General features: G+C 46.6%; 1 protein-coding gene across 1 annotated transcript in view; it reads right to left on the bottom strand.

Annotated features, from left to right (window-relative positions):
- Positions 1-974: 974 nt before the first annotated feature.
- NKAIN1 (sodium/potassium transporting ATPase interacting 1) overlaps positions 975-17394 on the bottom strand; it is a 44311-nt gene continuing 27891 nt past the window's right edge. Inside the window, exons 5-7 of the mRNA XM_025212493.1 lie at positions 16670-16867; positions 13059-13119; positions 975-1060 (exon numbers count right to left, since the gene is read on the bottom strand). Coding sequence (XP_025068278.1) covers positions 975-1060; positions 13059-13119; positions 16670-16867 — 345 coding nt within the window. The remainder of the gene's footprint in view (positions 1061-13058; positions 13120-16669; positions 16868-17394) is intronic.

The following is a 17394-nucleotide window of genomic DNA, read 5'->3' as shown; positions in this document are numbered from 1 at the left end:
TTAAAATTAAAGTCCAATTAAAATGGGCTGTGGACAATCAAATTAACTTCAACAGGTACAAATTTAAGATCATTCACACTGGACAGAAAAAAGCAAACGTACAAGTGAAAAATCAGGACAGCTGGCTTAATAGCAGTCTTGCTGAGAAGGATCTGGGCATTACTGTGGATTACAAACTAAACACGAGCCCACCATGTGATACAAAAAAGATGAATGTCATCTTGGGTTAGATTAACAGAAACATCAGATTCAATATGCATGAAGTAATAGCACCACTCTGCTTGGTACTAGCTGGGCTAACCTGAATACTGAGTCTGGTTCTGGGCACCATACTTTAGAAAGTCTGGGGACAAATGAAAGAGGATCCAAAGGAGAGCAATGAGGATGATCATCAGGGGCTTGGAAAGCAAGTCATTTGAAGAAAGGGGAAGGGAGTTGGAAATGGTTAGTCCAGAGAAAAGATTAAGAAGTAATATAAGAGTTTTCAACTATCCGACAGGTTGCAAACAATTGTTCTCCCTAGCCACTGAAGATAAAACCAGAAGCAATGGATTTAAACCACATGAAGGTAGATTCAAGTTAAGCCCAAGGAAAAACTTCCTAAATGTCAGAGCAGCTAAATACTGGAACAAGCTGCCTGGGGTATATTGTAGGGTCCCCTTCACTGAAGGTCTTTAAGACAAAGCTGTCTCAGGGATCTGTCAAGAGTGGTTTAGGCATAGTACAACTGCCCCCCCCTCCCACCCACAGTCGGGAGTTGAACTAGATGATCCTCGTGCTCCTTTCCAGCCCTGTGATTCAATGGAAGTTAGGCACCTTTCAGGTTTTGGTCCTTCCTGCTGTGATGGGATGGGGAACAGCAGCCTAGAGGTGAAAGTCTGTAAGACTGACAGCTCCTCAGCTATCCTTGTCGCTACACTTTTCCCTCTTGGGTTGGTTCATGCGTACCCTTGGGCCCCACGCAAGGGAGAGACTTACGTGTACAAAGGCTGTAGCTGTAAGTGTGATGTCTTCTGTGGAGCCTGATAGCCGTATGAATCGAATCCTCCAATGAAGTCAACTGGGGAAAGAAAGAGACTACGTGAGTGACTGCCAGCGGGGAGACGAGGCAGCACAGCTGGCCGGTACCAGAAAACATGCAGCTGGAGAAAGAGAAGCCAACAGCTTCCTATCCTGTCTCATACCCTTTTCTCAGTCAGTGGATCAGTTCTTCAATGTTGGTGGGCTGAAGGTGATCCTACAATGGCAGTTTCAGACCAGGAACAGCCATCAGCGCTCTCCAGAACCCTCCTACTATCTGCTGTGCATGCATGTGTGTGAGAGGGAGAAAGGGACTGTCTGAGGATGAATGTATGAGCGAGTGTGTCTTCTGGTGAAAGAGAGTGTGTCTGCATGTGTGTGTGTTTGAGTCAATGTTGATCTGAACGGGGGGTGTTCATGTGTGTGTATCAGAGCGTGTATGTGTGAGTTTGGGGCTGAAAGGGCCTGTGTGTGAGCAAGTGTCCGAGGGTGAATGGATGCGTGTTTGTGGGTGAACAAAATTATTTCTGAATGTGTGTGAGAGAGCATGGCTGAGGGTGAGAGTTAGTGTGTGTAAATGTGAGGGGGTGTTAGGCTGCACGTTTGTGAATCTAAGTTTGTGAGCAAATATGTAAGTAAGACTGAGTCTGTGACTCCGGGGGCCAGATCCTATTCCTCCTATTAGGCACATAAGGGGACTTAGGCACTTAAGTGTGACTCCATTCCACCCTGCTCATGTCCCTGAAAAACAGTTGCTGAAAAGGTGAGTGGATCCTTTTCCTCCTCGCTGCTTTTATGTGTCTCAGTTTTAAGGGTCAGAGGATGGTGTGTTACAAATGTCGATGCATTAATGGATTTTCAGGACTTGAACTGAGTTGAATGGAATCACAGTTAGGTGCCTAAGTACATTTAGATACTTAATATATGGAACCAAATCTGGCCCCATGGTGTGTGTAACTGTGACTGGGAAAAGCTAGTGACTAATTCAGTGGTTCTTAACCTTTTTAGATTCAAAACACCCTGCGATAGACTCAAGGCACCTCTCAGAAAATCCCAGCTCTTAGTTTTCATTCTTTTTTTGATTACAGAAAAATAATAGAGTGATTCTTCTGTTGCAGAGAGCTCAGACAGGTCACAACAGGTCAGAATGGTTGTAACACAGTGGATTTCTATATGAAAACTCTGGGTATATCCTGTGAACCATGTTTGCACACCTAATGGTGCTAACATTGTGTGGCCCCCTAGGGATCACTTGTTGAGAATCACTGGACTAATTCAACAAAATCAGTCCAGGGCAAATACCGGCCTCCCTTCCATTATCTCCTCTGGCCAGGCAAAACTGCCACGATCACTCCACTGGGCAAATGACATGTGTGTCCTGCATATACAGGTAGGGTACTTTGGACTTAGTTCTCTCCAAATCTCTGGGTAAATCTGGAATGACCCCACTAGAGTCAGAGCATCCCCAGAGCAGAGACACAACAGGCACGTGAGCAATCTGTCCCAATGTGCCTGTGCGTGGAGCACGCTGGTGCTGAGTGGCATGTGGGAGTGCCTTTGCCATTGCCCAGGAAGAAGATAAATGTAGAAAAGGAACTGGACTGACTTGAAAACATCCCTCTGGCTCTTTTTTACTCAGCACAATAGACCTTGCATTTCATGCTGGACAAAATGGGTAAAATTACCCTATCATTGTCTCCAAAGTGAGCATTTAAGGAAAATTATGGGTGACTTAAGTCTCATTTAAAGTGTGTAATTTAGGGGAATTACAGACACCAATATATCAGTTTTCTTTTCTGCGATGGTTGTGATTTCCATCCAACAGATTAATCCACTTTCAGACGGCATTTATACCGGGAGCCTGGTTATTGTTTTAGAGTCCATTACCTGTGAGCCCCGCGGGGCACTCACCAGAATAAACAATGCATGTGTCTGCTCCACAGTGGAAGGGAAATGGATATGCAAACTGGGCAGCTTGCCTCGTGTGCAAGTCAGAAGGTCCCTCAGGGCAGGCAGTGTTTGGAGGCAATGGGAAGTGGGCCTTACTGTAGAGAGAAAATGTATCTAGATAAAGGGGCAGATGTGGGCTCTCTGGTGCACAGAACAGATCCTGACTGATGGTCTTCTTCCCCCGTAGTGTTGGCATTTCTCATTGGAAGGGCAGACTTTTGCAGTCCAATTGCAGAGAAAAATTCCTACTGATGTTTACAAGAGCTGCTGCTTTTTGCATTGGGAAGAGGCCAGCAGTGTTTCTCTCATGAACACATAACACACACACACCTACCCACACCTCCACACACACTGTGAAGACAGACTTTGAAGCTGCTGAAAAAAGATTCAGTGGGTTTTATTGCCTTACTAAAACAGAGGCTCACTTCAGGCAAAGTGGAAGGGGATTTTCTGAGAAAAGAGGGATCTAGGGCACATCCCCATGAATGCGCATATGTTTTTCCCTGGGGACAACTGGCAGTGGCACATATTTGTGCTACTGCTAGTTGTCCCCAGGGAATGCCCCTGCACAAATGCTCTGGCATGTGGCAAATTGCCCCAGGTGGAGTAAGGGAGATTGGGGTCAGCACCTGGGCTGGCCCCAGCAGCCTTACCTGTGGTCCTGGGGGCTTCCCAGGGCTGCAGCAGCAGTTATCCGGGTGTGCGGAGCCTGGCTGGCAACCAGAGTGTGTCTCTGACTGGTTTGGCTCCACTTTCAGGTGGTGCACGCTGCTGCCACATGCACTGTGCTACTTTTTTTCTCTGTGTGTTTTTTAGATACCAGGATTTCCTGGTATCTAATTTCGGCTCCGCACTGCAAATATGCAGTGCGGAGAACCTATTCACACGTGCCATATGTGTTTTGTGGCACCTCAAAAGCCTTTGAGGCACCGCAAATTGCGCATTCCCACTTGTGGGGATGTGCCTCTAGTGGGCTAAGCAGATAGAAGGGAGGAGCCCCTACAAGCTCCTGAGCCTGGAGAGGGGATCTGAGCTGAATTTTTACTGCCTGAGTGCTTCCTGTGCTAAAAATGCCACAGCCAGGTTCAGCGATGAGTTCGGATGCACATGGAGAACAGCCTGGGAAAGGTGCTTGTTCAGTTTTATACTAACCAGAATATCACTGACCTAAACTAGCGTTAGAGTAATGGGTCAGAGGCAAGGATTTCTTTGGGTGCTATCTTCTCTTGGACCAGCTTTTGAACGCAAAACATTTGAAGCTTTTGAATGCAAAAGCTTGGCTTAAGGTCTTGACTTAAACTAGACTTTTCCTAGCAACTGACACCTTGCACTTCTCTAGCTGCTTTCAACCTGAGCTGTCGCAGCCCTTTACAAATAGTCATGATCTAAGATGATCTAATTCCCTCATTGCCCCATGTGATAAAAGCTGCTGTGGCTGCCCCCATCGTAGAAATAACATGGGGAGTGGAAAAGATTTCTCTACGCTTACAGAGCAAGTTATTAAGACAACCAGCAATCTCAATGTCCACCATTTCCTCTACACATTAGACACCTTGCCTTACTGAATGCAAACCACAGTTCTTTTTATTACTGCAAGCTATTGTGTGTAGTTCAGTAGTGACTGGTCCAAGTCACAAAATGTGACACTGTGTTAGGGACTGTACAGGTACAGAGCTTAGAAATCATCCTTGCCCCAGAGTTACAAATGAAGCTAGACAACGTGACTCCATTTTTCAAACCATAACGTCATATATGTTTATGGGACCCTATGAGTGTTTTATAATAACAATGGCAAAAACCAGTGGTGCCTTTACAATACTAGAGCATCTACTGGGAGAAGGTACTCCCCTGAAATCCACTGATGTTTCTGGACCCCCGAGTTGCTTCATCCCTCTAATTGTCCCCTGAAAATGCCTCTCTCTGGTCTCTCTCCAAGAGGACTAGGGACACTGCGTTAAAAATAAGTCATATTTTGTTATTCCTTTAATCACTTTTGGCTTTGCCACTTAATTCTTCCTACTGAAATACAGGGGAGGAATTATACTCCAGAGCCCTTTATATGCTTGACACCTCAGCCCTCCCACAAATAGCAGCATGAGGAATTAAGAGCTGAGATGTGCGTGAAGCTCGTGTGAAATGTGCAGCTACTCAACAATGCTACAAAAACTGTTGGTAGATTTTGGCCACAGAAACCATATTTAACCAAATGAGGCTCATTCCTATCTTCGCTGTGTTGTGGCATTGCAGAGACACTCCAAGAGCTATGGTGTGGCCAGCCCCTCTTAAAATAAATATATAAATCATTTAAGAAGCACTGAACCACATGGATTATCATATTAGTGTCCTGGAAATCAGAATTAAGTCAAGGGGCCCATTCTCCAAGCCTATTTGTCTTTCTAACTTAATATTCAGCTAGCTCTCAATTTTGATGGCATCCATCCATTTCCAAATCTAATAAGATATTCCATTAAAAAAGATGCATTTGAGTCTCAGCTACAGCAGCATTAATATTAAAAGTGTATTGAATGCATGAGTTTGTTTGAATGCTGTGCACCGTATGGAATGCAAACACAGTTCAAAGGCAGCGGAGGCAGATAAGCCCCTTGCCAGATCCCAATATACATAAGCAACTTATTACAACAGGCAGTGTCCAATTTCACATGGAGATTTTTATTTTCCACTACAACCATTTGAAATGCTTGTGGAAGGGAAAGGTAAAACGTGAGGCTGAAATACAGTTCTGTTCCCTGTCCTAACAAAGGCTGGGGAACAATTTACACTAGTGGTGGAATTACAGCGGACAGTGAGCTGAAGAGCAGCTCAGAGTCTGGAGGGGTATGGCTTGCAGCTGCCTTCATAGTGTCAGAGTCTGCTAATGAACTGCATCCTGGGACCTGTAGTCTCCTCCATACAGTGCTCTGTAATTAAAAAGGCATGCACTTGCAGAAGCACCTCTCTCTGGCCATGTTTGGATGCCCCTTTGTTAAACAGAAGCTACAGGCTAGCAGAGCCAGTTCTTCCTGCACTATGGGGTTATAGCTAATACCTTGAATTTACACTGTTTAGTGATTCAGGACATGGAGGTTAATAACCCTGAACCCAGGTCCAGGTTACACAGGTACCAGAGCAAGCATGGTAAGAAATAGGGCTGTGCGAAATGGCACCGTTCCATTTCGCCTTCAGTTTTGATGGTTCGAGGGAACAGTGTTTTGTCTCGAATTTCATTTTGAGTCAAAACAGGCTGTTTTGACACTGTTTCAAGTTTTGCTGGGGATGGGAAGTCAGCCGGCTGACTTCCCATCCCCAGCGCTACATCGTGTCGGGGGCGGAGGCAGCCCAGAGGGGCTGCTTCCTGGTGCCCCGGGCTAGATTGCGCTGGAGGTGGGAGGCAGCCCAGCGGCACGATCTAGGATGGGGGACAGGGAAGCAGCCCCGCTGGGCTGCCTCCTGGCCCTGGCGCGATGTAGCACAGGGCACCGGGAAGCAGCCCCCTGCCCCATCTTGTGCTGGGGATGGGAAGTCAGCCCAGCTGAACTGACCTCCCGTTCCCACCCTGTGGTTGAAACATTTTGACTTTTGAAACGTTTCAACCAGCCTCGCTTTGTTTCGCGGCTATTTCCCTGGCCTTTATTTCATTCCGATTTTGCTGTTTCGACCTCAAAATTGGTTGAAACAGTATTGGAATTAAATGGCTGGCGAAATTTTGCACAGCCCTAGTGAGAAAGCTGGAATCAAAGGCTTGGCTTGGACAAACAGGCAAGAGTAGGGACTTCTCTGAATCTTTCTGGACCTATTGCTAAGGTGGGGTGCTGGAGGATCAGGGAAAGCCCCGACTTAGCAGAACCTGTTCCAAACCGCTGTGGTTCTGGCTTTGCTTTGACTCTGAGATCAGTTCTTGCTCTGTCTGAAGAGCTCCTTCCCTGCTTCATAACCACAGCAAAGGAAATGTGAGGCGGGATCTGAGGGAAGTGGATGTTTTTAAACATGGCAGTCCAGGCAACTTCGTATTTGCTTACATAGTTTGGGCAACTATTTTGGGATCTGGGCTGTCCTAAGGTGGCTATAATTGGCCTGACAACTGTCCTTGGTTGTGCTGAGCACACCCAGCTGTTACTGCTTTCTTCCACAAGAAGGGCATTGGTATCTCACCAAGGGGAGACAACTAAGTGGCTAAGATGTAAGAAGCCCAGGCCCAAAACACTGTCTTCAAAAAGCCTTGAAGAAACAAATGCAGTAAGGTGGTAATGAATGATCCCAGTGATGAGCCAAGCCAGTCCCAACAGGGCTTGGAGGAAGAGCTGCCATCTGGATCTGGAACAGCCCGTGTGCCCTGAGCAGGGCTTGCTTAGGGTGGCCATCATAGAGGACAGTCCGGTTGTCCTCTATCCTCTATTGATATGAAAATGGATGTCTTTATGTTCTCTAATGCCCTCTATTTTTCTCTTAAAGAGAAAATGCCCTCTCTTAAAGAGAAAAATAGAAGACAGAAAGGCGTCGGGTTTCGTATCAATAGAGGACAGAGTAGCAGAAAAGTGGAATGTCCTCTATGATGGCCACCCAAGGCTTGCTGGAGGAATGTTGTTTATTAGGCAGACATACTGGGGGCCAAAGATGGGAAATAGCTTTCCTCCAAAAACATTTTCAGTTCTGAAAGGGGAAGACAAATCCCTTACAGGCTGGGGGAAACTGGAAATAACAAATAGCTTTTGCTTCAGTAGGAGTTTTGGATGGGGAAATGAAGGGAGCTAAAGGGCATTAAACAGACCATTGTCAAACCAGGTGCTCTCAAAATCCACCTCTTTGGCCTGATTTTGGAATGGGCTTTGGTTTGAACAGGGTTGGGGCAGGGCAACTTTCTGAGGCTTTCCTACTTTGTTTTCCTTGTTGGCTAGCTGCAGTAAACCACTGTGTTTTGGTTAAACCATGCTGCTGCCTGGCTGCAATTAATTTATTGGCAGATTAGTATTTGATGCCATCGATTGGCTATTGCTACTACTGAACACCTAACTATTGTCAGGGTGCTCAGAGCTCTTGCATGGGTGTTTGCAATGATTACTGTTGAATCTACATCAGAATATCAGCCCCCATCTTTGCCTAAATTTCCTTTCCAAAGCTAGGGGCTGGAATTGTTGTAGTAGGTGTGGTCATGATTTTGCAGGTGTCCATCTTTTCATGCAGTATAAAGTTATTTCCATACAAAGTCCCTGTCATGGCATGGCTGCTTGCCTTTTGCAAGTTTGTCGTTTTACATTAATCCTTGCCAGGTCGAGGCGATATTTCATTTTGATGAGTACTCCTGAGCTCACTCAGCTGACATGCCAGAGATGGGGGAAGCAGGGCCAAGAGCTCGTTCTGGGAGTAGTTGGTGGGAGGGAAGGCTAGTCTGTGATTAGTGAGATACCTGGGCTGTAGGAAGCCTCCATACAGGTCCTGCTCTGCCCTACATGCTCTTTGCGAACATGGGCAAGTCATTTATTTCACCTTCATGCACCTGAGAGGAACTTTCATGTTTAAATGCTGGGCACTTATGCAGAGCTTGGATTTTACCTGCATTGATCTAGCTGGGCTCACACTGTGCTTCCCTTCTGGGCAGGCTTGGAAGGCTGCACTCTGGCCCATAGGCTCTGGGGCAGAAATCCTAAATCCTGCCCCAAGGCCTATGGGCCAGCTGTGGAAAATCCAGCTGTGGAAAAAATACTGGGGGTGGGGGGTGATGGAGGTCCCTCTTGCCTTCTATTCCAGTAGCTGAGCAGCTAGGGTACTTGCTCTGCAAGCAGGAGAGCCAGGTTGTAGGCCTCTCATCCAGAAGTGGTTTAAATATGGGTCTTGTTTCCAGCAAAATGCCCTAATCATTAGAGCATGAACTACTCATGGCTCAGAGCACTTTCCAGCCCGCCTCTTGAAGCTGGCCCAGTGGAAAGCCAGGAGGCAGAGACTGGGGGGCCAGAATGAGGAGAGGAAGACCGAGGAAGGATGCCTTGGTGACATGGCTCCTGCCCTCGAAGAGAGGAAGCCCTTGGTCCTGGTTCTGGCCCCTTTTCTGCAAGGTGCAAGGAAGTCACTGGTGGGCCCCACTCCATTGACTCCCAGCAGATGTGCGTGTACCAGGGCAAGCCCGTTCTGACACGGGTGGAGACAGAATCTAAACTACATTTAGGTGGGTAGAAGTGAGATAGGATTTAGTCCTTAGCTTCTCTGTACCTCCACTGTAAATTAGGGACAATACCAGTACGCCTTCTTCTTTCCTCATAGCGGGATAAACCCATGCAAGATTATAACATGCTCAGAGACTGCTGTAAAGGGAGCTGTGAAGTGACCATAGATTGTGCCTATGGGCGTGTTTCCTGCTAACTGCCCTAGTGAGCTCCACTGTGAAAACACACCCTGTCCACTCTCTCGACCTCACATGTGTCTGATGACAAAAAGGGGAATCTAGCTGGTATTAGAGTGGCACTGGGCAGGACCCAGTTAGCATGCCCAGGACTGAGTGGTGCTGAGCCAAACACCAGCTATGTTGTATTTTTAAGCATTGGGTGTCAAATGGGAGAGTCCTGGCCAGTGAAACATAGAAAGTAAATGCCTACACCCACCATGGTACCACTTAAAATGAATCCAAACCTCCCTTTCCTTAAGGTAAAGGAGCAGATCATCAGACTGTCCTTAGGAGGAAAAGTGCTGCTATTAGAAATCCCTCCAAACTGAACAGCCAGTGAGGCCTATTAAGGCACATAATACTGGGACAAAGGCTGTGGTCTTTGCTCAGACAAATCCTCAACAGCAATAACACTGCTGTTTGCTTAGAAAACAAGGTCTGTAGGGCAGGTGCTGTCTTTCTGCTCTGAGTTTGTCTACTTTGCACCATGGTGCCCTGATGCTTGACTAGAAATCCTTGCCAATGCTGCATTCCACATAACAAATAACTGCAGTTCTTTCACAAATGCGAGCACAGAAGAAAAAGGCACTGTTCCATAGTCCTTGGAGCAGGAGATATTTTGCATAAAAATTCTTGGAAGATTTTAGCTAATGGAAACAATTTTTGCAAAAGTTAGACAAGCTTAAGGAAGGGTAGATTTCATAATATTCTACCCTCCACATCCCTCAAAATAAAACCCAAATGAACCATATTTTTAAGTTAAATATTTTACCAACATACTGCTCTAATGGCTGGGGGGACCCGTGTTATTAAGGAATTCTCTGTAGGACAGTAATGGCTCATGGACACCCTGAGATGAGGACCTCATTGTGCTATTTCAGCATTTTGCATAGTGGAGAGTATGGAAAAGGAGTGTGTGTGCATGTGAATTCTGCAAAGACTGACAAATAAAAAACCCACACAGGCCTCATCAGTACCAGGCAAACACAGTTCCGGCATGATGCAATCCTGTACTTTTGAAGAGTAGAATGAGTTTTGGTGATCTGTCATCACATGCATGGTGGCTTTATTTGGTTCACATCCTGGAAGGCCACTGGATCTTTGGTGGCTTCTGGATGCTCAGTTTAATTCTGTGCCCAAATTCTGTGCCCAATTCTGTGCTTCACTTGAAGGCTGCACCAGCCAATGTGGCACCTGGTTTCAGTGCTCCAAGGCAAGCATAGTGCAGACATGACAGTATCAATATGTGCCATCTCTTGCAAGCTTCATTGAAAGATGAATGCAATGGCCCACTTGGTTATTGGTATGGGGGAATAGAAAACCTGGGTGAATGGGTAGGCAGTGTAGATTTCTACAGTGAGGTTCAAGGTGTTAGTTCTTTTCTACTCTTACATAATCCTCACCATTATAATACCTGAGCACTTTCCAGAGGTGCATTAAGCAATTTGACTAATGGCTGTCACATGATTGTGATCTGCAAAGCCCTAAAGGGTTGGGGTCCTGGTGACCTACAGCTGAGCTGTTCAAGCATACAGCCTCCAAAAGGACTCTGATGCTGTGGCTTGCTGGAGATAGCACAACCATGATACTTGGCTTTTTTTGTTTAGCCATGTTCTTCCAGAGAGCGTGTCTCCACTCTTCTGCTGTGTTGGGACTCAACTGGGTTGTGTCTAGGAGTTAGCCAATGCAACAGTGCAACCTTAGCTGCATAGTGTAAAGGGCTGTTCAGCATCACATCAGCTCATAGTTCAACCCTGGCACCCAGATGCTGGACAGGGGAAGAATGCTTTAGTTTAGTTGGAACCTCTCAGTCTGATATTTCTCTGTATTTTTATTAGGAGATGACAGTGCCCAGAATGCAAAGAAGATGCTACCGCTGAACAAATATTCCTGAAATCTAAATGTCCCCCGCTTCCACTCAGGATCAGAAGCCATCAGCAAAGCCACTTCCCCCCATAAAAGGAAGCAGTTCAGATTTATAGTGGAAGGCTTTTAAACGAACAGGTGCATAAACATTGATCCTGCTACAGACAAAAATATGCTGGAAGTTCCAAGTCTGCAGTCACTATTTATCATCCTATATTGATATTTTATGTGGCACTTTGCAGCGCCATACATCATAGCACTGTGCTTTAAAAAGGCAGTGAATTAAACGTCCATACTATTGCACTGATGGGCCATCACTTAATTTAGCCATCTGTCAACTCCAGGCCTGAAAATGTGCCACAGAATGTTGGAAGGGGTTGTGTGAGCTAAAGGACAGGGACACTTATCCAGAAAACTACTTTGGGCTTGTGGAGTCCCTCAATGGGGTCCTGATCCAAGAGCTCATTGAAATAAATGGAAAGACTCCTTTGGACTCTAATGGGAGTTGGATTGGAATCTAATGTCATGGTTGATGTTGCCAATGATCTTATTGTGTAGCAATAACCATTGAGCATTATTCAGCCTCTTCATTAGAGGCAGAGCCAGTGTGGGAAGTTAGTCAAAGAGCAGAGTATTAGCCCAGGGGGCTTATTCTTGCAAGCACTTGATTGTCACATCAATTGCCCACTGTATTTCCTTTTAAAATTATCAAGTACAGCACTGACTGATGCTTGGGGATAGGGGCTAGAATAGGGTAAATTTTCCCTGTGTAAAAGGCCAGCAAACAAAGCTTCTACACCACTTAAATCCCACAAAGCCCACAGCACAATAGGAGCAGCACAAGATCACACAGCCCTCCTGACATAGAGGCCAGAATAGACACTAGGAGCTTGGGCTCTGAGACCCCCGTGCATATCAATGGACTGTGCTGCCTCCCTCTCAACTGGTCTTTGTGAAATCTGGACCACTGTGAATGCTGGGGAGGGGAAAGGTCTGTGGCTTGGAGGGGAAAGAAGAGTACTTCTGTGCACAAGAGAAATTGCACTGTCATTAACTGGACCTGTACTTTTATTTTGTATGTCTGGCTGCCTTGTGCTTCAGATTTGTACGCTCGGTGGGGCAGGGGCTACCTTCCAAATCTGCATATGTGCAGTGTCCAGCCTGCTGGGCCCCAAACCTGGCTGAGCATTTACATGCCCCCAAAACAGAACTCATGAGTTCCTCAGTGGGTGGCCATGTCGGGGGCTTCTCATATGCCAGGGAAGCACTGATGCCACGACCGAATCCAGCTCATGCTCAGGGGCAGCAAAATTGCAAACAGTGCATAAGTGCCACAAATGTCACTTGGAAAACTGCCATTTGGGTGTGTAAAGTGCAATAGGATTTGGCCCTTAATGATGGGGTTTTCCCCCCTGCTCCTACTGCAGACCTTCTCTGTTCCTTGCATTGTTCTGGGTCTCACTTCCTGCTTCTCCTGTCACCTGAACGGACTGGAGGGAGGCTGATCAGGCAGAGAGGGGCCTGGACCCATCTCATCTTCATCTCCTATTTCTCAGACACCCTGTGACAGGGTATTATTCAAAATGAGAGGTCTCGACTTGGGGCTGGAAGAGAAGGATGACAGGCAAGGAAGCAGGCCTTGGCTCTGTGATGGATTAGGTCTCAGCCTTGGCCCTGGCGCCTCCTTCAAGCTGGAAACCAGAGAGAAGAGGCACATGCTGCATTTCCCTCATTAGCCTTGACACTTGCTGCACCGCACAGTGGCCATGCACACCCATGTAACACATTATCCCTGATTATTTTGCAATGCTGCCGCTCACCCTCTGTGACTAATAGCAAAAGCACTTACAGCTGTCTTCTTCCTCCATAAACACTTTGCTGACATAGCAGGCGTAGACAAATCCGAAGAGCTTCAAAACAAAAACAGAGAGAAAAGCAGATTATTTGGAAAGCAAGAAATGTGAAACCAAGGAGCTAGCAAGGGTCAGAGCCAGGCAGGCTCTCCAGCACAAATCATTTATCCGGGCCATTTAGTCTCCTTATCCTGCACGTGTGCTCCCTGCAAACAGATTTAGAAGGTTGAAAATTCATTGGTAAATTTTGGGCAACATTCTCATTGAAAAGACTGGGGTCTTACAGTCCACATCTTTGCACTCTTAACCCTATCAACTACAGCCCAGCTTATTATTGGCATTATGGTGGTGGAATAGAGCGACTGAGAACTGTGCCCCTTGTGCCGAGCATTGGGTGAATGCTGAGTGGTGCTCAGGCCTTGTGTGGTCTCTCTGTATACCATGATTTTTACCCTTTGCTGCCTCTTTCAATCCTGATCAGGGTAGGTGACCCTGTAGCATTATTCCTGCATTCTGATTAGATGTCCAGAAACCAATCTGAGATGAACCTTGTGTCCTTCAGCAAGGCCTCATCACTTTACTGAGAGGAATATGTCACCATGCCATGCCAAAAATGGCTCTTGGAAGTCAATTGGAAAGGTCAGTGGCAGCACTTGGCTCTCACAAGCTGACAATGCTCTGCTGGGTCTAGTTCAGTACTTCAGTACTAGACCCTTCTCTACTTCACATCCCTGATGTCTGGTCTATGAAGCCTGAAGTGGGAAACATGGCTGGAATCCATTCCTACATGAGCCCTTTCATGCAGCTATCTGCAGGCAGTCCCTTTATCTGATCGCTTAAAATTAAACTGTATGAAGCTCAGGGAGACTCATGGTATGAGGTGATCCTACACTTACTGTGGGAACGGACTCAATGGAGGCATGTATGGTTGATCACTTGTGGGGTCAGGGGCCCCGTGAACTTGCCTTGGTGAATGCAGGAGTGGATTTCAGTGGAAATATCCTAGCCAGCTCTAAGTGGGAGGTGTGTGCCAGAGACCAGGACTAAGCCCCCAGGAGTTGCTCCAAGAGAAATACTTGCAGCTGCATAAAGCTGATGGAAGGGGGTGCTTTTTACACCCCTCCCTTCAATGTGAGGGCTGTGCCGTCCCATGCTAACAGATGCCCATTTGCTCCCTCTCTCACCCTGATACAGCTGGGGTGCTTTGGGCTGGTGTGGCTAATTCTGCTGGGAGTGTTTTGAGAGTTGAAGGCCATTTGACAATGACACAGAAGATGCCCTTGTTGCCTATGGGACACAAAGGCCATCTTATGAAATGGCTGTTTGGGGGATGAAGTAGGAGATAGCCACATGATCCAGCAGGACAGCCAGCCTACCATTGAAGCCCCCAATCCTATTACCACAGGCACACAAAACTGTGGAGGCCAGTGTAAAGGAAGCCCTACCTACACCCCACCTCCCTCTCTCTCACTCTCCCCATGTCCTGGCTGTACCCCAAATCCAACACAAGCACTGCCAAAGTGAGGAAACGTTATCTAGGCTGGCTGTTAGGATCAAGCCCAAATCCACTCTGGCTAATGGCTGCTTGGTAACCCAGGGGTCCTGGGTTGGTGCAGCTCCTAGCTCCTTCTACCTCCTCTGTTTTTAGGCCAGTGTCTTTAATCAGTGCTCAAAACATATAACCTCTCTTTTAAAATGCTGGTCACTGTGTTGGCTGCATTAGGTGGTGATTATCTTCACTGGTGGGAAAGGCTGTGTGTGCACAACCCAAAAGGGACACTAAAAGTGTTATCCCACATCTCTCCATTAAAACTTCCCCTCAGACATCTCCGAGAAGGGATCTTGTTGCTCTTAGTCAAGGCAATTATTTCTGTTTCCAGTCCAGGCAATGACACGTTCACAACTGCTTAAACTCCTGGCAACTTTTTGCCTGTTGACAACTCACTAGCAGCGTCTGTAGCAGGAGGTTGCCAGACAGGGAGATAAGAGCAGCGCCCTTGATCCCAACTGCATTGGGAATGTGTCACCTGGATCTTTTATTGGCTCACATTGCAAACGCTCTGAGTTTTAAGTCAACATTTTACACGCACAAAATATCACATTTCCAGGGGGATTTGGGGCACCGGGTCCATCTGCTCTGTTCCTCTGCGCTGTTCACACCTCTAGTACCACCAGCCCAGAGATGAGCTGATATGACACATTAGATTATAAACACCTCATGTGTAGTATTGAGGCGTAAATGTGTGATAACACACTGGGAAGTCACCAGCTGAAATATGCCAGCTTGGCTCACCCTGATATATTAGCGCCTTTGCTACATGCCTTCATCCACTAATTTTACAATTTGAACCAAAGGGAAGTCATCAAGTTGCTGTTTTATACACGTATTCAGCTTAATACTCGTGGCTCCATTACCATGAAAGGTGAGAGTCAGTGCGTGGAGAGAATTAAGCAGGGTATATGCTTTGTGCTGACCTTTTCTATAAGGGTAAATTTCACTGTATTTTTAAATAAATTCCTTCCCTTATTATTATTCATTACACTTTCTAACTAGGGGCTGAAAACAAATTTAAGATACTATGATGATAATTTCCAGGATTGCTCTTTTAGTGTTTCCAAAAGACCAGCACCACTTGCTACCCCCTCCTCTCCTGCTCCTCCAGGAGAATATCACAGTCCCAAGAGCTCAAGGCCATGGTGTCTGATACCACCAATAAACTGAAAAGACTTCACAAGTTCTAATGGCTCAACAGCATTTCAGATCCTCAAGTGTTTTTTTGCCCATGACACAGAGTTCAAAGTATAGGAAGCTCCAGTGTGCCCTTGAAAGACATGTTTCAGCTTGGTGAAAATGGAGACATTTTCTCTTTTTTTCTGCAAAAAATTTTCAAAAAAATCTGCAAAAGGATTAAAAATGTGTGTGTATCTGTGTCTTTGAGTAATTCCAAGTATATTGTTCCAAGTTAGGAACCTGTTTTGAGATCAGTTTGGTGAGAGGCACTAAAGCTGAAACTGTGTTAGCTTTATTAGTTAACTCACTGGGTGTGTCTACACGATACACTACACCACCGTAGCGAGGAGATACGGCTATGTAGCATGGCCAGGCACAAACCATGATGCCGATGCTACTGTGCAGTAGCTTCTAAAAATAGCCATGTGGTGTTGGGACTGCGCAGCCATTTAATACTTACTTAAGCAAGTACTAAATGACCGCATAGTAACAACTGTGCAGTCCGCTGCATGTGTAGATGTGCCAACTGGAAAAGAGTTACAGCCCCCTTAGGAGCACATAGCAGGGCTGGAAACAGGAAGAGAGCATCAGCTCTTGGGAGGAAAGATGCCTCCACTGATGTTTGGGGAAGGTCAGATTCAGCTCTTTTTCTGAATTTTGCAATATGGAGTATTGGGTCTACTTACTCTACTGTGGTTACTTTGGATTTGTGCCCTGGAGGCCCAATTTTTTTTTCACTGGAGATCAGCAATAATGCCAGTGGAGCAAGCTTATGCAAGAGAGAGGAAACTCAGGCCTGTGTCCCTGCTACCTTCATTCTAACGCCCTCAAGAACCACTGCAGAAGAAGACAAGATCGAGTGCTGGCTCCCCTTACCGCCAGGAATATCTGCATGGCGCTGCTCACTACCTCTATGTATTGGTAATCAAGCAGGCAGCCAGTGACTGTGATGACGTGATGGTCCTCTGGGGCCAAGTTTGAGTTCATTACTGGTGTCACCAGACAGCCGGGCCCATTCTCCATCCACCATGAGCGGTGCAGCGAGGTATTGAAGGTCATGATGAAGTCTCGGTCCTACAACAAAGGAACAGGGGAAGGCAAGCAAAGTTAGGTGGTTGCTCTCAATAGGGACTATTCCCCAGTAGAAGTTTTTGTTGCCTCCTGGGGTATCATGCCCAAAGCAAACCCACAAAGCTTCAGGGGTAGGGAGCACCCTGTGACGTCCAGGGGAGCTGCAGGTGCTTGGAACAGGCAATGAGGCCATTTGCTCCCTGGCATCACTTCCTGACTGGAAAGTCCGGGACAAAATTATGAACCTGTTTTGAGACCAGTTTGGTGAGAGGAGCTAAAGCTGAAACTGTGTTGGGTTTATTAATCAACCTATAACCCATTTGCTGCAGCTCCCCGTGCCTTGCTAGTGGTGCATGCAGAAGCTGATGAGCCTGCCCAGGTTTAATCACTGGAGGTGGGTCCTTTAGCTCAGGCAGTGACCCAGGCAAGGCAGTTACCCAGCCATGTATCTGCTATTTTGGGCAGTTCCACACAGGTTGTGATCCTACTTCCAGGGCAGTGTGCATGGGTGAGCCTCCACACATCTACTG

This window comes from Alligator sinensis, unplaced genomic scaffold, assembly GCF_000455745.1.
Source record: "Alligator sinensis unplaced genomic scaffold, ASM45574v1 scaffold3_1, whole genome shotgun sequence".
Taxonomy (NCBI): domain Eukaryota; kingdom Metazoa; phylum Chordata; order Crocodylia; family Alligatoridae; genus Alligator; species Alligator sinensis.
The sequence above is the reverse complement of the archived record's forward strand: the minus strand, read 5'-3'. Positions and strand labels throughout refer to the sequence as shown.